The sequence below is a fragment of the Mustela nigripes genome, chromosome 14, assembly GCF_022355385.1.
Source record: "Mustela nigripes isolate SB6536 chromosome 14, MUSNIG.SB6536, whole genome shotgun sequence".
Taxonomy (NCBI): Eukaryota; Metazoa; Chordata; class Mammalia; order Carnivora; family Mustelidae; genus Mustela; species Mustela nigripes.
The window spans coordinates 11,381,398-11,407,781 of record NC_081570.1 but is presented as its reverse complement, the minus strand read 5'-3'; the positions used below and the strand labels follow the sequence as shown (position 1 = coordinate 11,407,781).

The 26,384-nt window shown below is 42.6% G+C and overlaps 1 protein-coding gene across 3 annotated transcripts in view; it reads left to right on the top strand.

The window, feature by feature from the left end:
• Positions 1-26,384, top strand: part of FBXO42 (F-box protein 42) — a 108,055-nt gene that overhangs the window by 70,136 nt on the left and 11,535 nt on the right. For all 3 annotated transcript variants that reach the window (XM_059376353.1, XM_059376351.1, XM_059376352.1), the window contains one exon: positions 1,375-1,509. In XM_059376353.1, coding sequence (XP_059232336.1) covers positions 1,375-1,509 — 135 coding nt within the window. The remainder of the gene's footprint in view (positions 1-1,374; positions 1,510-26,384) is intronic.

Sequence of the window (26,384 nt, the reverse complement as noted above, 5' to 3'; positions counted from 1 at the left end):
TTTTTTTTTTTTTTTTTTTATTTTTTTTTAAAGATTTTTTTTTTTATTTATTAATTTGACAGAGAGAAATCACAAGTAGACGGAGAGGCAGGCAGAGAGAGAGAGAGAGAGAGGGAAGCAGGCTCTCCGCTGAGCAGAGAGCCCGATGCGGGACTCGATCCCAGGACTCTGAGATCATGACCTGAGCCGAAGGCAGCGGCTTAACCCACTGAGCCACCCAGGCGCCCCTTTACTAAAGATTCTTATAGTGGACACAAATTAAGGTTCAGAAACCATAGGACATTGCTAATTTCTGTTCTGTAAGTATGGGTTACCAGGAGGAAAAGAATGTTCTTTCGTGCCTGGCACCAGTTGGTTCAGTTGAAAATTTCTTTCATGTTTGTTGGAGTGTCTAGTTAAAGACAGATAGGAGAAAACCAAGATGCTGAAGTTCAGCTCCATTAGTGGACATGGAAATGTGACTCTGGCAGTTAGGCTTTTTGTCTGAGGTCAGCTAAACTCTGTCCTTTGTTATTTGCAGTTCTTAACAATCTGAAGTATGGGCAGTGGACTTTCATAGGATTTTACTTCTTGGTAGTGGGGGGGATGTTACTTCTTGATAGAATCTCTGCCTCTGCCTCTGCCTAGCCCTAGAGCATAATGATGTAGATTTAGATTAAATATGCAGCTGTACTGAAATTTTACTCATTGAGCACTCTTAATCTGAATTCTTGTGTGCTCTTGCTGGAATGATACTCTTATTTAATGACAACATTGTCAGTTTGCTTAGTGTGCTCAGAAATCACATTTCCATAGCCATTCTCTGGGCCTTGTTTTATTTTATACACACACACACACACACACACACACACACACACACATTTTTAAAAAATTTATTATTTTTTATAATCTATACACCCAGTGTGGGGCCCAAACTCATGACCCTGAGATCAAGAGTTGTATGCTTCTCCGACTGAATCAGCCAGGTGCCCCTCTCTGGGCCTTATTTTAAAGAGTAATAATGTGAGGGGTGCCTGGGTGGCTTAGTTGGTTAAGCTTCTGCCTTTGGCTCAGGTCATGATCCTGGGGTCCAAGAGCCCCACATTGGGCTCCCTGCTCAGTAGGGAGCCTGCTTCTCCCTCTCCCTCTCCCCCCTGGTTGTTAACACGCTTTCTCTCTGTGTCAAATGAATAAATACAACCTTTAAAGAAAAAAAAAGAGTAATATAATATTAACCAATCTGAAGACAAGAGGCTGGTTATATAAAGATGGCACCTGGCAAAGAGTTGCAGAACACGTGAGATAATTGATCTTTGAATGATACGGGCTATAATTACAGTGTTAGAGGGGCTTCAGAGTTAAACATCAACTATGCATTTATTGTTTTCTTTCTAGGTGCATGCTATTACGATGCTAACCAGTCTATGTATGTGTTCGGAGGCTGTACCCAGAGCAGCTGCAATGCTGCCTTCAATGACCTCTGGAGACTTGACCTAAATAGCAAAGAGTGGATCCGACCTTTGGCTTCAGGTAAGAAAGAAAATGCCGATCTTTGTCCTCTTACCAGGTAACTCCCTGTGCATGGTAATTCTTTCTGGCTGTTTTGATGTTGGTCTCTGGTGCTGGGGCCCCAGGTCCTTTGTCAGATCTGCTGTGTAAATGCCAAAAGTAATGTGTTTGTATAAGGTCTTTGAAATAAAATTTTTTTAAAAAGCTTTATCCTGAGTACTGGTGCACTGCCAGGATTGCTGGGCTACTGTGTGAATTCGTTTGTGTGGTTTTCTCAAGTGCTTGCACTGGTGTGATATGCTTTTTGGTATGAAGTTGAAGTAAGAGCAGACACACAGCATCGTGAGAACTATAGCTGACTGACAGAAGCTGTTGTCCCAGGGCTGAGAACTCTGAATGAGTATCTTTTGTTGTCGCCAGCTCAGATATTTGGGGAGTGTATGGAACATGCCTCTGCTGGTTTCTCTCAACAACCTAGGAGTGTGGGAAGATTCTTGAGTAGGTACATTCCTGCACAGCCCCACTGTGCCACGGTTCTAGCAAAAAGCAACTGTTTTTTTTCCTTTTTGACCTCACCTTTCTTGAGGCGGGTGGGGGATTTGTTTTTGCACGCTTGAGGCAGGACAGTTTGAAAAGACATAGCCACAAGATTGAAGGAGCTGGGGTGATAGAGAAATAGAGTCCACGAAGCATCAAGCACTCTCCGAGATTCATTGGCAAGCTTTCCCCGGACATTCATTTGGCTTTTCAAGGTCAGAATTCACTCTCGGACTAAAGAGACTGAGGTTTTCCTTGAGCAGATTCTTATTTAGGCCTTGATTTACTGCTTTATTATTTACTGATTTATTAGATGGGAAGTGACTTGGTATAGTAAAAAGTGCCCTGAGCTAAGATGAAGAGACCTGAGTTTCATTTCCTGGCAAAACAGCCAGTTCACCAGGTATCTTTGTACGGGTGACTGCATCTCTCTGGGATGAATACGGATTAGGACTAGGCGATTCTGTTTTATAGAGGGTTGGGAAGGCTGGTTTATGCTTCCCTTTTTTTCTGTGATGACTGCTGTGAATGTCTAGGCCAGAGACTTAAAACCTTTTTGAGATGAGGCTACATTTTGCTCCCCCAAAGCTGTAAACTCCTGTTCCTTCCCCTGCAGTAGCCTACTGACGGCGGGTATTCATTCACAAGTGGGGCTGGCATGTGTATAGGTGAAACTCTCTATTAAAATCATTAGAAAGATGACTAGGTGTTAATCTTTTAAAAATTTTGAAAGTTTGTACTATTTTAGGGCCCTCAGAATTGTGTGAGGGTTTCCTTTTCTAGCCCTCTGTCCCCTGTTGCACTTCGTGCAATATTAATATTTAGAATCACAGATTCAGCTCAAGCATCCTGTTGCCACTGTACTTGGTGTCTAGGTCCCATTTCAGAGCAGCTTTGATTTTTCTAATCACAAAATACCAATATCATCTTTCTCTGTCTTGTAACCAAGCTTTATACCTCTGATGATTTGATATGGAGCTCTGGACTGTGGGACCTTCATAGCCTATTGCTTAGTTTCCCTTATTTCTCCCTGTAAGGTAGATATGGGACTTTTTATTAAAACCACTAAGGCTATGTTTTGAAATCCCCAAGGTAGAAGTATCAGAGAAATAACTGACTTTAAAAATACAATGTTAGGAGTGCCTGTGTGGCTCAATGGGTTAAAGCCTCTGCTTTTGGCTCAGGTCATGATCCCAGGGTCCTGGGATCGAGCCCCGCATCGGGCTCTCTGCTCCATAGAGAGCCTGCTTCCTCCTCTCTCTTCCTGCCTGCCTCTCTTGCCTACTTGTAATCTCTGTCTGTCAAATAAATAAATAAAATCTTAAAAAAAAAAATACAATGTTAGGTGTGCCTGGGTGGCTCTGTTGGTTGAGCATCTGGCTCCTGGTTTTGGCTCAGGTCATGATCTCAGGGTCGTGAGATTGAGCCCCGTATTGGGCTCCATGCTCAGTGGGGGGAGTCTGCTTGAGAATCTGTCTCCCCCATCCCCTCTCCCCCGCTCTTGTGCATGTGCATGTGCTCGCTCTCAAATAAAAATCTTTCAAAAAAATAAAAATACAATGTTTGACTCTTTCCTTTTATAAAACATAGAAACTCCTGAAGGTTTGATTTTCTAACAAAGTGTCTCAAAGAATCTGCTAGCCACTTCACTCTAATCTACAATTAAAGCCTAGTTTTAAAGGGGGGGAAACAGCTATTTGAAATGTCTACTTTTTAAACAAACAGGCAAGCAATAGTTTTTAAAGAATCCTGTGAGATTTTCCTTCAGGCAGAAATCCCATGGGAAGGTTGCCTAAGGAAATGTTTCTGCCTGCTGTCATGAGTTCCAACCAAATTACTTCCTAACTGAAACATCAGTGAGTCTTTCTGAACAAAACACAGTTGTTGATATATGCCTTGGTGTGCCTGACTCACCCATTTTAGTGCATGGGGGTGGGTAGGTTGGAAGGTGGCTAAAGGGAGGGTGCGTGCCACCCTTCCGTGTCAGCTGTGAAGTCTTCTCACATGTGAGCATTGGTAAGCAGCGAGTATTCAAAGCACCAGCCTGAACAGGGTTCAGTCTCTGCTCGTGTAGTGGTGCAGAGAAGAGCATCCCATGAGCAGGAGGGGGCGGTCTCATTTTGGAGCAGTTTTTCTGGAGAGCGCTCCTGCATCAGGCGTCTTTTTCCTTGCTCATTTGTTGATCCTGCAGATGAGACTGGGGCCTTCTCATTTTTGGTGACGTGAGCGGTAACCCGCTCAGGCTGCCATAGCAACATACCATAGACTAGGGGCATAAACAGCACAACTTTCTCTCTCATAGTTCCAGAGGCTGGGGGTCCAAGGTCAGGGTGCTGGTGAGGGCCGTCTTTCTGGCTTTCAGACTACCTTCTTGCTCTGTCCTCACCTGGAGGAGATTGTGTTCTGGTGCCTCATCCTCTTTGTAAGAGCATTAGTCCTATTATAAAGGCCTCAACCTCATAACTTCATTAAACCTGGTTATTTCCCAAAGGTTCTATCTCCAAAGGCCACCACACTGGTGTTAGGGCTTCAACATACGAATTTTGACAGGATACAATTCAGGCCGTAGCCATTAGAATTAATGTGACTTGCCCCTGAGTCCTTATTATTAGTTCCTTTTGAAATGGTAGAAGTGCTCCATCTCGAGGGAATGTGGTAGTAACTGGTGTTAGAATGACAACTCACACCGCTAAGAGACTTAGTTGGTAGAACATGTGTCTCTTGATCCCAGGGTCGTGAGTTCTTAGCCCAACATTGGGTGTGGAGCCTACTGAAAAACCAACCAAACAAAAACAAACAAATAGAGGCGCCTGGGTAGCCCATTCAGTTAAGCATCTGCCTTTGGCTCAGGCCCAGGGTCCTGGGATCAAGCCCCATGTCAGGCTCCCTGGCCAGTGGGGAACTGCTTTTCCCTTGCCTCCCTGCTCTCTCTCTCTCTCAAATAAATAAATAAAATCTTAAAAAAAAAAAAAAAAGAAATGTAGAAAGAAAGAACTGAGCGAGACCTACCTACAGCCAGTACTTCTCAGACATTTCCAGTGAAGTACCTCCTTCTCCCCTTACAGCTGTTGCTGCAGCCCCTCCTCTCATGAAGCTTATATTGTATTGGGGGAGAAATGAAAACAAATAGAAAGTATGAAGAGAGCAGGGAATGAGATAGAATAAGAGGGGAAGAGCTACTTTAAACAGGAGGCAACATTCTTTGCTGATTTGAAGGATAAAGAGTGGAGTGAGTGAGACCAGCAAAGACCCCGGGACAGCAAAGAATGGAATGTATTGGAGGACCTGAAAGCAGACCTCTGTGGATGTAGCATGATGAGCAAGGAGTAGAGTGGTAGAGATGGAGTTGAGATGTAGACAGGAGCCAATTCATTCCTACCTCGAGGTCTGGAAGATTTTGAAATTTTAAGCAGAGGGATATTATGGATCCAATTTATGTTTTATAGAACTCTTTTGCTGCTGTTTAGGAAATAGATTGAAGCCATGAGAACAAAACAGAGACCGGCCAAGAGGCCATCACAGTGGTAGGAGGTGATGACTTGGACTAGAGTTCTAGTAGTAGAGAAAAAGGCTAACGGATGAATTTGAACTAAAATTTTATGATAGAATCGATAGGACTTCTTGATGGTTTGACTGTGGGAGGGTGAGAGGGTTAGTCAAGGCTGATTTAGGTTTCAGGTTTGGCAGCTAGGTAGACAGTGGGCCTGTTTGCTAAAATGGAAAATGTTTGGAAGCGGGGTGCCTGGGTGGCGCAGCGGGTTGGGCCTCTGCCTTTGGCTCAGGTCATGGTCTTAGGGTCCTGGGATCAAGCCCCACATTGGACTCTCTGCTCAGCGTGGAGCTTGCTTCCTCCTCTCCCTCTGCCTGCCTCTCTGTCTACTTGTTATCTCTATCTCTCTCTGTCAAATAAATAAAGTCTTTAAAAATAAAAATAAATGTTTGGAAGAAGTTTAAGTTTTAATTTCTTTATACTTTTAAGTGGTGGTGTCCCATAATTAGTTGTTGTGAGATTTTGACATTTAAAATAGAGGGACTGCCTTCCCTTAAATGATGTCATAGCCCTTCCTTTTGTTTGGTTAATTCTACTCTCATCATTCATTTGTTCTGGCAGCAAATATTTATAAATTTACTACCTTGTGTCTGGTATTATTTCAGATGCTGGGGATGCAGGAATGAATAAAACAGACAAAAATTCAACTCTTAATGGAGATCAAATCCAAATGAGAGAAGACATATTTTAAAGGACAAATAGGGACACCTGGGTGGCTCAGTGGGTTAAAGCCTCTGCCTTCGGCTCTGGTCATGATCCCAGGGTCCTGGGATTGAGTCCCACATTGGGCTCTCTGCTCAGCCTGCTTCCCCAGCCCCCTGCCTCTCTGCCTACTTGTGATCTCTGTCTGCCCAAAAAAATAAAAATAAAATAAAAGGACAAACAATGTTGGGTACCTGGGTGACTCAGTCGGTTGAGTGTCTGACTTTGGTTTAGGTCATGATCTTGGGATCCTGGGATTGAGCCCTTTGTCAGGCTCTGTGCTCAGCAGGGAGACTGCTTGTGCCTCTCCCATTGCTACTCCCCCTGCTTATGGTGGCATGCACTCAGTCTCTCTCAAATAAATAAAAATTTTTAAAAAAATAATAAATAGGGGTGCCTGGGTGGCTCAGTGGGTTAAATCCTCTGCCTTCGGCTCAGGTCGTGATCCCAAGGGTCCTGGGATGGAGCCCCACATCAGGCTCTCTGCTCAGTGGGGAGCCTGCTTCCTTCTCTCTCTCTGCCTGCCTCTCTGCCTACCTGTGATCTCTGTCTGTCAAATAAATAAATAAAATCTTAAAAAGAAAAAAATCCCCAAGCCTGGGTCCCATTAAAATAAATAAAAATAAATAAATAAATAAAAATAATAAATATATGACAATGTAATACAGTATATTAGAAGATGATTAAGCTACTGAAGGAAAATGATCACATGTTAAGGGGGTCAGGGATAGGGGAACTATTACAGCTGGAGTACCCAGGGTAGACCTCATGGAGGAGGCAACATTGAAACGGAGACTTGAATGGGTAAAAGAAGCGAAGTGAGTGGAGAGCTAAGGAAGCAACATTACAAACAGAGAGGAGAGCCAATGCAAAGGTCCAGAGGTGGGAGTCGGCTTGTGATAGTCCATGGATAATGAGAAATCAGTGTGACTAGCACCGGGTAAAGAAAGGAGACTCTCCTAGCAGAGGGGGTCGGGCAAATAATGGAGGGGAATGTGTTATCCATGTACAGCTTCTTGGCTGCTGTAGGGAGGTTTTCACATTTTTTTGAGTGAAGTGACTGGTCGTTTGGGGTTCTGAGAAGCCTGTGTAAGAGGACAAGTGTGGCAGTGAGGAGGCCAGCTTAGAAGTGGTAGCAATAATCTAGGCGAGAAATGACGGTGATATGGACTAGGGTGTGGTCAGGAAGTTAAGAACTGAATGGATTGGACACAGCCAACAGGATTTGAATGTGAAGTACAAAAGAGGCGTCAAGGATGGCCCTAATGATTTTTAGCCTGGGCATTTGAAGGAATGGCGTTGCCATTAACTGAGGCAGGTAAGACCTGTGGGTGGTCAAGGTTGGTAAAGTGCAGGAGTTGTGAGAAATTCAGTTTGAAACATCAGCGTTGAAACACACATTTGGACCTCCAAGTGGAGGTGTGTCTGGAGTTCTGGGAGATAGCATGGAAGTTATTAGCATGTGGATAGATTTAAAACCATGAGGCTGGGTGAGATTGCCAGGGGAGTGAGTGAGGATAGTAGAGGAGGGTAAGTCTAGGACATAGCAGTATTTGGAGATCAACGAGAAGAGGGGAAACAGCAAAAAACTAGAAAAGGAACACCCGAGGAGGTGGCGAAAAACAAGGAGAGCATGGCATCTTAGAAATCCATACTTGGAAGTGTTTTCAGGAGAAAGATAATCAGCTCGGTCCTGCACAGCAAAGAGATCAAGTCATTTGAGGACTTAGAACTGTCCTTAAAAGTAGTATAGAGTATTTTTTAAAAGATTTTATTTATTTATTTGACAGACAGATATCACAAGTAGGCAGAGGCAGGCAGAGAGAGAAGGCAGGCTCCCTGACCAGCAGAGAGCCCGATGTGGGGCTCGATAGCCCAATGCAGGGCTCTATCTCATGACCCTGAGATCGTGATCTGAGCTGAAGGCAGAGGCCTTAACCCACTGAGCCACCCAGGTGCCCCCAAGAGGTTTATTTTTAAGATGACAGGTTGTATAGCAAATTCGTGCTGATGGGAGTGATCTAGAGGGAGGAATGGGTGTGGATGGAGAGAAAGGATTGTTAGAGCTGTGTCCTCCAGTGGTGAGAAAGGCAGGGATGTTGGTTGTGGATGGGAGCATTGACAATTTATCCAAAGGAACAGGAAGGGTTATGTGATTACAGATGCTGGCGGATGGATAGATGTGGGAACTAGTGGAAGTTATCACTGATTGCTTTATCACTCAGATAAAATAACTGAGGGTGCAACAGAACAGATGCCTTTGGAAATCCTGGCAGGTGATTATGAATGTACAATTGTCTACATTGTAGTCTTTGCCAGAAGGTTCTAGGAAGTTGAATGTTCCACCCTCTGGTGTTGTACTAAGGAACACCTTAATTCTTAATCAGCCTGTGTTTGATTCCCAAAGTAACTGCGCAGTTCTTGGGATAGGTTCTTCAAAAGACTAAGGTTTAAACTGTTTCTACAATACCCTTTCATCAGACTGGGGCTGATTTTGGCATCTGTTTAATATATAATAACATCATCAGTCACAGTCTCTTTTGGTTACTTCAAATCACAGTAGAGATTTCCAAGCATACATTTTTACACTTAAAATTGGAGTGTTCTGATTTTCAGAACTTCTTAAACATTAGCCAACACCCATTTACAATAGGGGAACAAATTTCAGTATTTCAATTTTCCACTGGTAAGAGAGTTGGTAAACGTTAGGGGAAGATTTAAAGCTCACACTGTCATGTCTGTTAACTAGTCCCGGAGCACAGTAGATTTTTCCACTACATTCTCCCCATAGAATCTTCTTGCCCAATAAATGCTTTTGCTTTTCATTTTCTTCCCTGTCAGTCACACATGCAGTTTCAAGTGACAGCTTATGGTTTGGGACCTTTGTTTTAGAAAACAGGGCAGAGATACACAACTGAGCCCAGGCCATGTTCTGGTCTTGGCCTTGCCACTCCTGAGCCACTTGCCTCTGAACTTAATCCTTAATCACTTCTGCATTCTTTGGGCCTTGATTTCCTTCTCTGTGAAAGAAGAGACAGGATCCCTGTTTCTAAAAATCCCATAGCAGGGCGCCTGGGTGGCTCAGTGGGTTAAATCCTCTGCCTTCAGCTCAGGTCATGATCTCAGGGTCCTGGGATCAAGCCCTGCATCGAGCTCTCTGCTCAGCAGGGAGCCTGCTTCCTCCCCCACTCTCTCTGCCTACTTGTGATCTGTCTGTCAAATAAATAAGTAAAATCTTAAATAATAATAAGAGAAATAAAAACAAAAATCCCATAGCAGATCAATTTATCCAAGTAAACTAAAAATAATAAAAATAATATATTGCTCGACCTCATATCAGACTTACCTTATCTGAAGGAGTTGGGGATAGAGTGGTAGATCTTTTTAAAAAAAAACAGAACATGTCCCAGTTGATTCTAAACCTAGCTAAATTTGGAAATCCTGGATCCCCATGGAATCTTGTGGCTTTCTTACTGTGCAGTCTGTGACCTAACTTTGTTATCACAGTCTATTAGGTGAGTGTGTAATGTGCAGAGCTGTACTCCCTGACTTTTAAGGAAGGATGGGTGCTCTGTGCCCTCTTCACTGCCGCTTTGTAAAAAGGGCTGCCTTTTACCCTGCTTAGTCACGAGTGGCCTGCTGTCTGAGGAAATGTGTATGGACATCCATGAGAGGGCTTTGGGGTGGAGTGTTGGTGGTCTCAGATTCTTTAAACAAACTATCTAACCTTCAAACCAACCCAGTTAGGTTGGCACTCTTATCCCCATTTTACAGATGAGGAAGCTGAAGCTCAGAATCACCTAGTAATTTACCTAAGCTCACACAGCCAATGAATGATGGAGCAGTGATTGAAACCCAAGATTTAAAAAAAAAAGAAAAGAAAAAGAAACCCAAGATTTTGTCTCTAAAGTCTGTGTTCTTTCTGCTCTGTCATGCTGTGAGTAGTTTCATTTTCTGTATAATTTATTTCATATTATCTGTTTTTTTAAAAACTTTTATCTGTTCCAAGATCCTGTCTCAGGATACATTACATTTAATCTTTTTTTTTTTTTTTTAAAGATTTTATTTATTCACTTGACAGAAAGAGACCACAAGTAGGCAGAGAGGCAGGCAGAGAGAGAGAGGAGGAAGCAGGCTCCCTGCTGAGCAGAGAGCCCGATGCGGGACTCGATCCCAGGACCCTGAGATCACGACCTGAGCCGAAGGCAGTGGTGTAACCCACTGAGCCACCCAGGCGCCCTACATTACATTTAATCTTAATGTCTTCTTACATTCCTCCTAGCTATGACAGTTTCTCAGACTTCCCTTGTTTCATGATTTTCACAGTTTTGATGAGTACTGTCGGATACTTTGTGGACTGTCATTTGGTTTGGGTTTGTCTGAGGTTTTTCTTATGGTTAGATTAGAGTTTTGGAGTTAGGAGGAGGAACACCACAGCAGTAAAGCATCCTTCTCATCATATGCTGTCAAGAGGACATACTATGAACATGTTTTATTGCTTTTGATAATTTGATCACCTGGCTGAGATAGTGTATCTTAGATTTTTTCTACAGTAAAATTTTTCTCCTTTTTTTGCTCTTTCTTTAAAAATTATTTTTTCAGGGTGCTGGGTGGCTCAGTTGGTTACATGTCCAACTCTTGATCTCAGCTCAGGTCTTGATCTCAGGGTCATGAGTTCAGGCCCATGTTGGACTCCACACTGGGCATGGAGCCTACTTTTAAAAAATTGTTCTTTCTAGTTTATTTTTCTTTCTTTTCCTGTGATTCCCTTTATTTGTAGTTGTCCTTGGTTCTTGATCTTCCTTTGAATTGGGGTTGGCGGGGAATAACTGAGCTATCTGGTGTTATGTCTATCATCAGAGTCAGGAAAGGATAATGAGCATAGGGTATGTCATTTAAAGAAAAATTTTCACAGCTTAGGGAGGTTTTGGGGTTTTTTTAAAAGATTTTTATTTATTTGACAGATACAGAGAGAGCACAGGTAAACAGAGCAGCAGGCAGAGGGAGAGGGAGAAGCAGGCTCTCTGCTAAGCAGGGAGCCCGATGTGGGGCTCGATCCATGGACCCTGAGATCATGACCTGAGCTAAAGGCAGACATTTAACTGACTGAGCCACCCAGGTACCCCTTAGGGAATTTTTAAAATATCAGTAAGACTTTTTAAGACTTTTTGGTGGGGAGCAGAATGCTGAAGACAACATCTATTTTATTATGACCCTGTACATCCAGATCTTTCCAGCTACCTAGAGCCAAAAGCTCTACTGGAAATCATTTTGTTTCATTAGGACTGTTCCCTAAACGAATAATCACATCTTCCAAAATCACTGAGTTTCCAGCAGGAAAGCTAGTTTACTTTTGGAGTTGGGCAGCAAAAAGAAAGAGTGTTGGTCATATCAGATGTCTGTGGGAAGGCCAGGATATCCTCAGAAGCTGGAAAGTTCTGAAACTGTCTAGAAATAACTGCCCAAAGTATCATTGTTTCTCTTACTGTGTAAATGATACCTTAAAAATGATGCAGATCGGGCTCTACATTGTAGATGTTTTGTTGTCCTGTGTCTGGTAGAAAAGCTTAGTCTTAGGTTCTCTGCTGCCCTTTCCTGAGCCTGTGGTAACGTGTCCAAGAAATGTCAAAACAAATAAGGGAGTGTGCGACTGATAACCTGGCACCAGGTATAACCAAAACAGCTAACCAGAAGAGTCTGTTCTGGAAAAGATCACACAGTCCTTTCCTCAGTTTAGGTTCCAGGTGTCGGTGTAGACATTGAAATGGCTGAATGTGGAATTTTTAAAAATAATGTATTAGTGTACTTAATCATAGGCATTAGATTCTGCTTTTTAACATTGTTCTGCATCTGAACACTTTATACATTATTTTATTTTATTTTTTTAAGATTTTATTTATTTATTTGACAGAGAGATCACAAGTAGGCAGAGAGGCAGGTGGGGCGGGGGGCGGGGAAACAGGCTCCCTGCCCAGTAGAGAGCCCCATGCGGGACTTGATCCCAGGATCCTGGGATCATGACCCGAGCCAAAGGCAGAGTCTTTAATTCACTGAGCCACCCAGGCACCCTATACATTATTTAAAATCAGCATTATATGCCGGTATGTTCTAAGAATGCCAATTGTGTGGAGATGAGAGAGGTGGAAGCTTATCAACTGATAAATATTGGACCATATAACAAGAGGACACACATGCCTTTCAAATACACTCCAAGCTTCTGCTCTCTGTCCTAGAAACAGGCCATTAGGGGTGCCTGGATGGCTCAGTCAGTTAAGCGTCTGCTTTCCTTGGGTCATGATCTCAGGATCCTGGGATTGGGTCCCAGGTCGGGCTCCCTGCTCAGTGGGGAGTCTGCTTGTCTCTCTTCCTCTGCCTGTGCGCCTCTCTCTCTCTCTCTCAAATAAATAAACTCTTAAAAAAAACAAAAACAAAACACCTCTTGGCTTTCATATCTGTGCACTGTTAACTGTCTACCTACCATCTTGACAGGCAGTTTTTGGTTGCTTTGGGGTTTCCTGTGCAGTAAAACTCAAATCATCTAATATTTCTATTTTTCTCAGGTCTCCACATAACCTTCCTTCCCCCCAGCAGCTCTTGTTGTGTTATGAGCACAGTAGACTTCATTTTGCATGGTACCTTATCCCTGTGTATCTCCATGGCTATATAGATTTATTGATGTTACTTTGTGTCCTGAGTGAAATTGCAGAAGGCTAATCTTACTTAGGGAGAACACAAGATACTGTCCTAGAGTCAGTCCTGAGTCCTGCCCCATGGATGGCACTGTTGGTTTTCCGGACACTCAGCAGTGCCTTGTACCACTTCCTGCCCAGTGCGTGTATTTTGTTTGCTTATTCTCTGTACAGTCAGGGTTGGTCTGGTTTCTTAAGTTTTCTAGCTCTTGTAACTTTGAGAAGATTTGTAAGAGATCTATCAGGTGGTCTTTCTCGGTGGGCGAGGGTTGTGATGGGTCATTTATTAACTTGAAATATCATCTTCAATCCTAGGAGACTGCCTTATCCTTTCAAAGCTTGGAAGCCACCTCTCATCTCTTTGGGATATGAACTCCTGCAGTGTTGCTTTAAGGAACCCTTCTTTTCACACAAGCTGTCTCCCTGATAATTTCCTCTGTTCATAAGTCTCTCTGGAAGTGGTTATTGGCTATGGATTGTATATTTGATTTGTTAATCTTTATGCTGTGTTCCTTTTTTGCCTTCTTCCCCATTTTAGTAAGGTTTCTGAAAACCATTGCCCAGGCTTAAAATGTTTCTTGCTGTTTGTTTGATTTACATATATGAGTTATAACATGATTGCATTTTATTTGAGGAATATTCTTAAAGACCTCGCATAATGAATTTTCTGGCAGTGGGTCAGTGGTCTTTCTGTTTACTGGGTAAAGCAGTAGGTGACTTGATGTGACAGTGGTAAAAACATGGTTGACAGTTCACTCTGTCAGTTCAGACATTAGCTATTTCTTTTTTCTTAACAATACTTTTGAAGACATAATTTATGTGTAGTAAAATGAACAGATTTTAAGTACCCAACTCAAACTTATGAAAGTATGTGTACAGGGGCACCTAGCCGGCTGTCAGTTGATGTCCAGCTCTTGATTTCAGCCCAGGTCATGCTCTCAGGGTCATGGGATGGAGCTCTGTGTCAGGCTCTGCGCTCAGCAGGGAGTCTGCTTAAGATTCGCTCTTTCCTTCTCCCCCCACCACTCTCTCAAATCTTAACAAAACAAAACAAAACAGAGGCGCCTGGGTGGCTCAGTGGATTAAGCCTCTGCCTTCAGCTCAGGTCATGATCTCAGGGTACTGGGATCGAGCCTCTCATTGGGCTTTCTGCTCAGCAGGGAGCCTGCTTCCCCACCCCCACCCCCCCACCCGCCCCCGCCTCTGTCTGCCTCTCTGCCTGCTTGTGATCTCTGTCAAATACATAAATAAAATCTTTAAAACAAAACAAAACAGTAACAGTAGTAGGGGCACCTGGGTGGCTCAGTTGTTTTTTCTTCATTTCAGTTCAGGTTATGATCTCAGGGTTGTTAGATCAAGCCCCATGTCAGGCTCTACGCTGGTTTTGGAGTCTGCTTAAGTTCTCTCTCTCCCTTCCCCTCTGGCCCTCTCCCCACAACACATGTGTGCTCACCTGAAATAAACAAACAAACAAACAAATAAATTAAACATATTGAAAATAAAAGAAGTATGTATACAGCCATGTGATTATCACCCAGGTCAAGATACAAAATACTTCTATCCCCTCATGCCCTTTCCTGTCAGTACCACTCCCCACAGAGGTAACCACCTTTTGACTTCTTCGTGATTTGAGATTCATCTTGGTTTGTTTGCAATTCATCTGCATTTACCATTGGTTTATTCTTTCTCATTGCCGTGAGTGCTCTATGACATGAATATTCTTTTTTTTCCGTTCGTCCTCTTGATGTTGGATGTTGGAGTTATTTCCATTTTGAATATAGTTGGGAGTTAACATTCTTATATAAGTTTATGGACATATCATTCATTTCTTAAGACCTACTAGGTCTTGGGGTGCCAGGGTGGCTCAGTGGGTTAAACCCCTGCCTTTTGCTCAGATAATGATCTCGGGGTCCTAGGATCGAGCCCCACATTGGGCTCTCTGCTCGGCAGGGAGCCTGCTTCCCCCCTCTCTCTGCTTGCCTCTCTGCCTACTTGTGATCTCTCTGTGTGTTAAATAAATAAATAAAATCTTTAAAAAAAAAAAAAAAAAAGACCTACTAGGTCTTAAGGGACAGGGCCTGCCTGGCTCAGTCGTAGGGCATGCGACTCCTGAATTTGGGATTGTAAATTCAAGCCCCACATTGGGTGTGGAGATTACTGAAAAATAATAATAATAATAACTTTAAAAAAAAGAAAAGGAATATTCTAGATATTGTGAGTCTGCTAGAGAGTTCTCTGTTCACTTAGTCCTGCTCTAAATAGAAAGATCTGATGGTAGATAGCGAAGTATCACAGAGGGTTGAGGAGGAAAGACTGTGTGTCCAGTAATTAAAGGTAGTGCTCATAACGAAGGTGTCCCCACCGAAAGTGATGGAAGGAATGTGTTGGGAGAGGGAGGGAGGCTGGTGGGTAACACGTTAAGAGCTTGGATTTTGTGCTAGGCAGAAACAGGTTTGCATCAGATCTGTTGCTTAGTAACTGGCGACCTTAAATGGGGTATTTAACATCTCATTTGCCTTAACTTTAGAGTAGAGATGGTAATACCTACCTTTTCCTAGCTTCTGTTCTGATTCTATCCCATATGGTGTTCAGCTGGAGAGGGGATATAGAATCTGATGAATTTGACACCTTTATATATATTGAAGTGCCAGCTATGGAGTGGGGAGTGGCCAGAAGTTACCCTCACGTTCCCAGAGCTTGAAAAGTGATTGCATTCATCTGTCTGTATTCATTTTCATGCCTTTATTTACTGTTTATAGCCAGTGCCGTCCTAGCTATAGCAGCACAGACGTGAGTAAGATGCAGGGTCTGTTGGGGAAAAACAGACAATAAACCAGTCAGTACAAAGAGAATATAAAGCACTAAGAAGAGAATAACTGCTGGCTCCAGAGAGCAGACGGCGTGTTTAAAGTAAGTTATAAGGGTGCCTGTGTGGCTCAGTCACACACAAGTCCCAGAGAAGCCCGTGTCTGTGCATCTGACTCTTGATTTCAGCTCGGGTCATGATCTCAGGGTCGTGGGATTGAGCCCCGTGTCAGACTCCGTGCTCAGCACGGAATTCGCTTGTACCGCTCCCTCTGCTCTTCCCCTGCTCTCCTCTCTCTCTCTCTCAAGTAAATAAATAAAATCTTTTTAAAAACATAAGTTATAAACTATGTCAAGCCAGGACTTCTGTGTGGACGCATGGATTTTTATAGGAAATCTAATTTATGAAAAGAGAAGTAGCACACTAATGAATTTGGATTCTTTTCACAATTTGTTACAATTTATTTTTAAGGCCAGTTATGTGATTTTATTAAGATGATTTGCTTTTGATTAAAATGCCTGTGAAGTATTTTTTTTTTTAAAGATTTTATTTATTTATTTGACAGATAGAAATCACAAGTAGACAGAGAGGCAGGCAGAGAGAGAGGGGAAGCAGGCTCCCCGCTGAGCAGAGAGCCCGATGCGGGGCTCGATCCCACGACCCTGGGATCATGACCTGAGCTGAAGGCAGAGGCTTTAACCCACTGAGCCACCCAGGCGCCCCGCCTGTGAAGTATTTTAAACATATTTCTGTTTCATAGGAGGAAGGCAGTTAGGGGCCCAGATACCACTTTCATGGCCTAATCTCTGTGAAGAAGTCATAGGATATTATTTTAGCTACTACTCTGTTTTATTAGCTTCTTCCTCATTCCTGGACCAGTTCCTGGTTAATCTTTGTTATGAGTTGGTGATTTCTCCTTGTCTCCTCTAGCCACTTGCAGTCCTGGAAACAACCTGGATCTGCGGTGGCCTCAGGAGGTGTGCATGAGAGCAGAGCCACTGGGTTCCCTAGGAAAGGAAGGAGTCCTTCCTGTTTATGTATAAAGTTCAGAACCTGGGATTTTTCCAGAATACATGCTTTTCTAAGGTGGGTACACTTTCTCTCCTGCTGGAGAGAAGAGTGGGAATATTTGCATAGCACAAATCTGGGTAAACCTTGGTCTTCCAGGGGAGAGAATAAGTAAGATTATTCCGTATTTCAGTTTGGCTCTCTCCCGCCTCACTAGGGTTTTCCTGTTTTGATACCAGGCCAGAAACTTTATGACTAGCAACATTGTTTTTACTTCTAAACAGAGCTACTTCAAAGGGTACCCACTCTCCAACCCCCATTAGAACTGCAGTTAACAAGTTAACAGATTAAGCAGACTGTGGCCCTCCTCTCTTCCAGGAGAAACTGAATCAAAAGACTGCTTGAAAGGATAACAAGGAACTATTATTGGTTTCATGTTGTTAATTTTTAGCTGATAAGTGCTATCCTATTCATCAAGCGGCCTTTCAGGGCCTTTCACGTGGGTTTATTTAGAAGGGAAAACAGTGCCAGTAGGGAATTGCTTTTTGTTAATGCATGTGGCATATGCAGGCATACAGGATCTAAACGTTTCTCATGCCCATTACAAAAGTTCCTCTTGTTTTGGATGTCCTGTAAGTGACTCAAGGAGTGATGTTTTTTAAAATGTAAGTATAATTATAATAATAAAATGTATGCCCTGAAACCCAAGTTCCAGACAGGCTTTGTCTAATATCAGTGAATAGTTTTGATATCAATCAGTACCTTTCTGGCTATTTTGCAACTGAAGAATGAAATAGGAAAAGAAGGGGCACCTGGGTGGCTCAGTGGGTTAAGCCTCTGCCTTTGGCTCAGGTCATGGTCTCAGGGCCCTAGGATTGAGACCCACTGCCGTTGGGCTCTCTGCTCAGCAGGGAGCCTGCTTACCCCTCTCTCTCCACCTGCCTCTCTGCTTACTTGTGATCTCTCTCTGTCAAATAAATCAATAAAATCTTAAAAAAAAAAAAAAAAAGAAAGAAAAAAGAAATAGAAAAAGAAAAGAAAATGGAAGTGTAAAGGAGACACCCTAAAAATTGTTTGGCCTCATCCCTGCTGAGTGACCAGCTGGAGCCTCCAGGGTAGGTTGTGATTCACTGGAGCCACTTCTCATCCCAGCTCAGGAGGGATCTTTAACCATTTGGTTTCAGTGGAAGCATTTGGTTCAGCATTTTCCTAAGAAATAGTTCTTGCCCTTTGGGATAGTGAAATCTTATCGGGATACTCTAAATGGATAACTTCAACACAGTGTGCTAAGTTCTGGGACTGAAGTAGATACAGGATGTCCCTTCCCTGTGTACCCCTCCCCTTCCAGGAGGCTCTTTAACCGGCATGGGAGGGGTGTGCTGGCAGAGGTCCCAAAGAAGGCCTTGCCAGTTCAGAAGAATTTAGTGTTCTGTATCCAGTACCATGTTCTTTATAACTTAAATCTCTATTTTAGGCTGAGTTTAAGCAGCATACTTGACCAGAACAAAATTCTAGAAAGTGGTTTAGGGGTTCTATAGTGACTTTGCTAAAGAGTTGCTTCCTGTTTGCTTCCTACTCTGTTTCTATAAAATAAGCACTATATTTTTGTATCTTCTGAGCATATCTCTATAAATGCAAAGACTTATTGTAATTATTATTGGCCACACTGATGGTAAATTGGACATATTTTCACTATCAGGAGAGAGACTGTTATCTGTTCCAGACGGTACCCCTGTGGACCTTCTGTGTACTTTGGAGACCATTCTGAATAGTTATTTGTCTTATAGGTGTTTACAGCCCAAGACAGACTTTATACTCAGGAATTGTAAAGTGTTCTCAATTTTCCTTTTGTTTCTCTGTTCCTCAAACAATAAAACTGTGAAACATGCTTTCCTTGTTTCTCTGACAAAGTATTACCTATAAAATCAACAGTTTAGAGATAGAAGCAGTTAAATTATAACTCCAGCAGTTTTTCTTTGAGGGATTTCTTGCCTCCTAAGTTATTAAGTGCTAGCCTGTCCTCTCATGCCCTCTAGGTTTTCTGATTCAGATGCTAATGTGGTGTTCTGGGAAATTCCTTTCCAAATTATTCTTTTCCTGACCTCTGAACTCTTGCTATCAAGGTCAGTCACTTCACACACTACCAAAAAGACAGCTCTATCAAGCCAAAGGCTTGGTCAGCTTCCCAAGACCCAACTTGGATTCTCTCAGCAAAATTCATCTCTCCTAACCCCTGTGCACACACCAGCTCAAGGCTCCTGACTACCACAGAGAAGTAGTACTCACACAAAAGAAGCTGTTTGGTAGGATTGTAGGTCAGTTTGGTCTATCAGGTCTTACTTCGCCCTAGAGGCTGGTCCTATGTGGGAAGGACTTGGGGTGCTGCCTGTGGAGCTGCAAGGGAGTGCCTTTCTTCGGACCTGCCCTGTGAAAGTGAGTGCACGTGAAGAGTTGCTCAAAGTAAGGACTGTGACCTAGAACCTCAGCAGTTACTCATGCTGTTATGTTCCCTTCAGCAGCATTACTGTAAAATATTTGAAAGCATCCAGAGGAAATCTTTTCGATTGCCAGTTAAGAACCTGTTTAGACCAAGCCCCCTTGAAAAGCAAATCACAAAGCAGAACATTCTGGAATTCCTTGAGCAAAGTAAAAGATTTTGTCCAGTACTTTTCTTCTGGATTTATTAGTATGCTTGTGAGTCCCATGGTTAAATTTTTCATGCTTATAGATATCATTTTCAAACTTCACCTCCTGTAAGTCCCTAATTCCTAGTCTCCAATCTATTTTCAGAGTCCTAGAGAACTATTAGCAGGTAACCTGTGTTGCTATAAATAAGTCTTAAAGTGATTTGCCTGAAAGCCAGTAGGTAGAACATTTTTTTTCCTTTTATTTATTTTGCAAAGTGTAAGTTCAGTGACCTGTAGATGAGGCAAAATGTTTGTATACTGAAAACTTGCGTGTTCTTTTCAGCACCCCCATGAGCAAAAGCATTTGTTGAGGAAAGCCCACTTTGGACCCTTGTTCTTATTCTGTTAACCAAAATGAAGAGTCCCATATAGTCCTAAATTGAGTGTGCATTGAAGAAACTCAATATGGGGCATCTGGGTGGTTGAGGGTCCTCCTCTTGGTTTAGGCTCAGGTTGTGATCTTATGGATGGTGGGATCAAGCCCACCTCTGCACTCAGTGGGGAGTCTGCTTGAGATCCTGTGTTTTCCTTGCACCACCACCCCCTGCCCCACTTGCACACACATGTACTCACTCCCTCTCTCTCTCTCATATAAGTAAATGGAAGGAAGGCAGGGAGGCAGGGAGGAAGGAGAAGAGCAGGCTGTATATATTCCATGTTCATGTCCTTTTGGAAAATTTTCTAACAACGCACTCAAGGATGGTTTAACTCTACAACATGGTTCTCACAGATGTTTGTTAGATATGTATCTAACTGCGTCCCCACCCCATACCTACTTAAATAGGAAACGCAGAAGTGAGGCCCAGTGATCTGCGTTGCAAGAACTCCTCCAGCTGCTTTTAACATAAGCTGGAGTTTGAGAACTAATGCTCCAGGGGGACGGTGGCTATTGTCTATAAAATCTTAGTAATAAAAATCAATAATATTAATAAAGACCAGTCATGGAATAGAGATATAGAAATAATGTTTTAGCCATCTGTAACATTACAGGCATCCCTGATTGGAACCAGTACTTGTTTTATCTTGTATCAAACATTCGAACCGCTCTCCTAGTTCTTGGTTCTGTGTGAATAGAAACTACAGTGGGAAGGTGGCAAAGAAACCAAAATAGAATTGGAAATTGCTTCACTGTTTTACCATCTTCTTTGCAAAAGTAAACAAGAATGCCTCGTAATTCTGCCACTATCTTTTACATGTGAAATTCCCCGATTTCATAGGAACCTTGGGAAGCATCTGAACTAATTAGCAATTTTAGGGAATGTTAGTTCTGTGTGGAGTGTGCTTGTCTCATTATCCAGTTTCCCACAGCTGCCTTTTGGCTTATGCCTTGTTTAGAGATTCGCTCCATTGATCATACCTGCTGTGTGATTATGTTTGGGGAATGAACCCTGTGAGGCTAACCATTGGCTCTGGGGGAACAGGCCTGAGTAACATGGTTTAATATGGGCACATTCGGGGACACTTGGGTGGCTCAGTGGGTTAAAAGCCTCTGCCTTAGGCTCAGGTCATGATCCCAGGGTCCTGGTCCTGGGATCGAGCCCCGCTGGGCTCTCTGCTCAGCGGGGAGCCTGCTTCCTCCTCTCTCTCTGCCTGCCTCTCTGCCTACTTGTGATCTCTGTCTGTTAAATAAATAAAATCTTAAAAAAAAAAAAATACGGGCACATTCGGTCCTGTGTCAACCTTTCTTCTTCTACTTCTGTGATATGATGATATTTAGACTCTGTCTAGAGGCTCAGTAGCCACATTATTTTGAAGTTGTGCCAAGAGATGTCCTACTGAGTATAAATCCTTCAAATATAAATTTTCTGGAGGGAAGGGGATTTATTCAGTATATATCACCAAGATGAGGATGATGGGCCTCTTAACTGTGGAGGGTTCTGCTGTTGTCAGAGTACTTTATAATGTACCCCAGATTTCCAATCAATCAGTCTCTAGTGTGGTAGAAAGGTGTGTGTTAATAAAAATTTATGAAATATGATATCATTCTAGCCACTGTATGAGATGAATGCATGCATGTATTCTTCAAAGTTTTTGACTTCACATTTTTGTCTAGGACTAGTTCATATAAAAGTTATTTCCTCATCTAACAGTGTGGTCATGTTTTGGGGGTTGTTTTGTTGTTGTTTTGGGTTTCTTTTTTTTTTTTTTTAGAAAGTTTTAAGTACTCTTAAAATAGCTTGCTTTTCTTAGAACCTTAAAACAATAGATAAAGGTATGTAATTTGAATATAAGTTTTCTTATTTTTTCAAAATCCTAGTAGAGACTTACTGTTTGCTTTCCAGAACTCCACTTGGCTTAAAAGACCATTTATTCTTCAAGTTATAGAAATTGCCAGAGTTCATTGACCCCTGCAGTCTCTGACCTCACAATAAATTTAATTCATTTGATTTGTGAACCTTGAATTAGAATCATTGGAGAGGAGTTAAAAGACCCTCTACTTTATACATATTCAAAATCTGAGGGTACCTGGGTGGCTCAGTCCATGAAGCGTCTGCCTTCTGCTCGGGTCATGATCTCAGGGTCCTTGGATGGAGCCCTGTGGCTGGTGGGCTCCCTGCTCATGGGGCATCTGTTTCTACTCCTCCTTCTCCCCACCCCCTTCTCCCCTACCCTTCCTGCTCTTGCTTTCTCCAAAAAAAAAAAAAAAAAAAAAAAATTTTTTTTTTTTTTTTAATGAAATACAGGGGCACCTGTATTGTTCAGTCGTTAAGTGTCTGCCTTCCGCTCAGGTCATGATCCCAGAGTCCTGGAATAGAGCCCAGGCATCAGGCTCCTTGCTGGGCGGGAAGCCTGCTTCTCCCCCTCCCACTCCTCCTTCTTGTGTTCCCTGTCTCATTGTATCTCTCTGTCAAATAAATAAAATCTTTTTATTTTTTTTTAAAGATTTTATTTATTTATTTGACAGAGAGAGATCACAAGTAGACAGAGAGGCAGGCAGAGAGAGAGAGAGAGAGAGAAGCAGGCCCCTTGCTGAGCAGAGAGCCCGGATGTGGGACTCGATCGCAGGACCTTGAGATCATGACCTGAGCTGAAGGCAACGGCTTAATCCACTGAGCCACCCAGGCGCCCCTATAAATAAAATCTTTTTAAAAACCCGTTTTTAAAAAAGTGAAATACATAGATTCTTAGAAATGATCAAATTAGGGACTTTTTACAGGGTCTTCACTATTGATTCTTAAAGTAACAAGAATTTAAAAGTATCCAGTTTGTAACAAATACAAACATTATATGCATAATTGGGTCATAGAAAATAAAATACATCAGTATCGGGGCGCTTGGGTGGCTCAGTCATTAAGCATCTGCCTTGAGCTTGGATCAGGATCCCAGGGTCCTGGGATCAAGCCCTGCATCAGGCTCCCTGCTGTGCAGGAAGCCTTCTTCTCCCTCTCCCGCTCCCCATGCTTGTGTTCCCTCTCTCGCTGTGTCTCCCTCTGTCAAATAAATAAATAAAATCTTTTAAAAAGAAAAAAAAAGATACATCAGTATCTTTGACCTTTCCTTCCTGAACTAACTGTTAGGGGGTTGTACGTTGAATTGTGTGTCCTCCTCCCGCCCCCCACCCCACCTCATTTGTTCTTGTATGGTAATTTTTCCCCACTTTGTTTACAAACTTAGGTGGAGGAACACAGTTAATTTTAAGTATGACCATACTTAGTTGTCATAATATTTAAATGCTGAAATTAAAATGTATATTTGTGACATGAAATAGGCCTTGGTAATGCTGGATGAGGAAATTCTCCCACTTCTTGGGACGGGAAGTAGAGAAAAGGATTTTGGCTTTCTAAAAGGTCAAGATATTTGAGAAGTCACTTTTTTTTTTTTTTTAAAGATCTCACTTATTAGAGAGCACGAGAGGGGGTCAGAGGGTCAGAGGGAGAAGCAGACTCTACTGAGTGGGGAGCCTGATGCAGGGCTCAGTCCCCCAGACTATACTTCGATGGTGCCTAGCATATGATAAATACCAATATTAGTCATTATCATTAGTAGTAGCAGTAGTTAATAGTAGTCATTGCAATTTCTCTTAAAAATCAAGTCACCCAGAGCACCTTGGTGGATCAGTTGAACATCCGACTCTTGTTTTCAGTTGAGGTTGTGATCTCAGGGTCATGAAATGGAGCCAGGCTCTGCCCTCAGTATGAAGTCTGCTGGAGATTCTTTCCCCTCCCTCTCCCTCCCGTCTGCTTCTCATCTCCGCCCCATCATCCCCCACCGACCACCACCACCCGGCGCTGGTGCATGTCTCACATGCTCTCTCTCGTGCTTTTTTGCTCTCTCTCTGAAATAAGTAAATAAATAAAATCTTTATGGGAAAAAAGAAATCAAGTCACCCATCCTTTCCTGTCACCTTCCCCATAACCTCAAAACACAGGCACATGGTCAGTTGCTGCTTTCAGTTTTCACCTAATAAAGCCTGGACATTGATTATTCTAAGACAGAGAGCCACATAAGTTTTAATTGCCACATAGTATTTTTTGTATGAATATTCCTCTGTCTACTTTAATACTTCAAATGAGTATCCTTGTATTTCTTTTTTTGTTTTGTCCAGCTATCATTAGATTATCCTTAGAAATGGAATTACTGATTGAAAGCATATGCACTTAAAAGAAATTTTTTTTTTTAGATTTATTTATTTGAGAGAGAGTGAGAGAGAGAGAGAGTGGCGGGAGGGAAGGGCAGAGGGAGAGGGAGGGAGAGAATCTTAAGCGGACTCCACACTTAACGCAGAGCCAGACATGGGACTGAACTCACCACCCTGAGATCATGACCTGAGCCGAAACCAAGAGCTGGACACTTAACCAGCTGAACCACCCAGGCGCCCTGCACTTTAAAAATTTTTTATATAAATTTGATACAAATGGCCATTTAGAAATTCTGTTTGTTTCCATGCTTTTTTAAAAATCTAATTAATTTATTTTTTAAAGTAAGTGCCGGGCCTGACATGGGCTTGAACTCAACAACCCCAAGGTCAGGACTTGCATACTCCTTCAGCTGAGCCACCGAGGTGCTCCTGATCCCATGTTGTGCTCTTTTGGGGACCCTTGGTCTGCTCTTTCATTTCTTTTTCTTTTTCTTTTTCTTTGTTAAGGTTTTTATTTAAATTCCAGTTACTTGGGGGATGCCTGGGTGGCTCAGTCAGTTGGAAGTCTGCCCTCGGCTAGGGTTGTGATCCCAGGGTTCTGGGATGGAGCCCCGTGTCAGACTCCTTGCTTAGCTGGAAGCCTGCTTCTCCTTCTGTCTGTCGCTCCCTCTGCCTCCCCCTGCTTGTGCACATGTGCACTCTCTCTGTGACAAGTAAATAAATAAAGTCTTTAAAAAATAAAAAAAATAAAAATAAGCGGCACTTAGTTAACATACAGTGTAATATTATTTCAGGTGTATGATGTAGTGAGTCAGCGCTTCTGTACACAAGCGCCCTCCTTCATCCCCATCACCTGGTTCACCCATCCCCCCACTACCTCCCCTTGGTGACCACGAGTTTGTTCTCAGGAAAGAGTCTGTTTCTTGGTTTATCTCTCTTTCCCCCGCTTTGCTAATTTGTTTTGTTTCTTAAAGTCCACATATGGCATTTGTCTTTCTCTGACTTATTTTGCTCAGCAGAATACACTCCACCTCCATCGACGTCACTGCAAATGGTGCTGCTTCATTTTATACCCATGGTTTTAAAAACCAGGATTTCTAGTATTTCAAATCCAAATCCAAATTTTAGTCTGTAAGGTTAGTAACTACTCTGCTGAATCTGTTACATGTTTTATTTGCTTTTTCCAACTTTTTTCATCATATTTATGAGTTCCAGAGTAAGGTCAAGAACTTGAAGCATTGTTTGGTATTTCATAAATCAAATCATTTTGGGGTAGTATTAGCATTTTAGTAGACCATTATATCAGTTAAGTTTTCTGGTTGATCTAGGAGGCTTCCTCCTGGGAAAGCAAAAATTTTTTCTGTTTGCTTGTTTAAATTTTATTTATTTGTCAGAGAGAGAGAGCACAAGCAGGGCAGGCAGGCAGAGGGAGAAGCCGGCTTCCCGCCAAGCAGGGAGCCCCATGTAGGGCTCAATCCCAGGACCCTGGGATCGTGACCTGAGCCAAAGGCAGATGGTTTAACTGACTGAGTCACCCAGGCACCCCATGGGAAGGCAGAAGTTTTAAGTAGAACTTTAGCTCCCTTAGCCATGATTCTAGTAGGGTATGAGGGTAGCAGGAGTAAGCTCATAGAGGACTCAGCCAACATTCCTTCAGTCAGTGCTGCTAACTGACAGGAGAATCATTCCTAGAGAAGCCTCATTTCTGTGGTCGGATCCTATTTGGATTGATGTCTGTTACATTAGGAAAGTGTTCAGAATAGCTGATGCCACATAGTACTCTTAGATACTCACTCCATTTTCCGAAGATTGCTTCCTTCTCCGTAGATCACGGTACGTTACTCTTAAGTTGGAGCCCAAGGAAGACAGCCACTTGCTCCCTTTTTCAGCCTTGAGACTTTGTCATCAACACTATTAAACCATGTTTCCCAAAATCCCTTGCTGAAGTGGAAAGCCCAGATCTCTGCCTGAATGGGAGCACCTCAGCTGCTATTAGCTTAATATAGTGTCGGGATTCTTTCTGCTTAAGATTTTTTTTAGGGCGCCTGGGTGACTCAACTAAGCATCTGGCTTCAGCTCAGGTCATGATCCCAGGACCCTGGGATGGCGTCCTACCTTGGGCTCCCTGCTGTGCAGGAACTCTGATTCTCCCTCTGCCCCTCCTCCCACTCGTTCTCTCAATCTCTCTCTTTCTCTCAAATAAATCTTTAAAAAAAAAAAAAAAAGATTTTTTAAAATGAATCCTGCAGCGTTAACAATTTCTTTTTCTTAAATATTACAGTATTTATTAATTGACACCTGGACATTGAGACAAATTTCTTTGATCTTTAGTAAACTA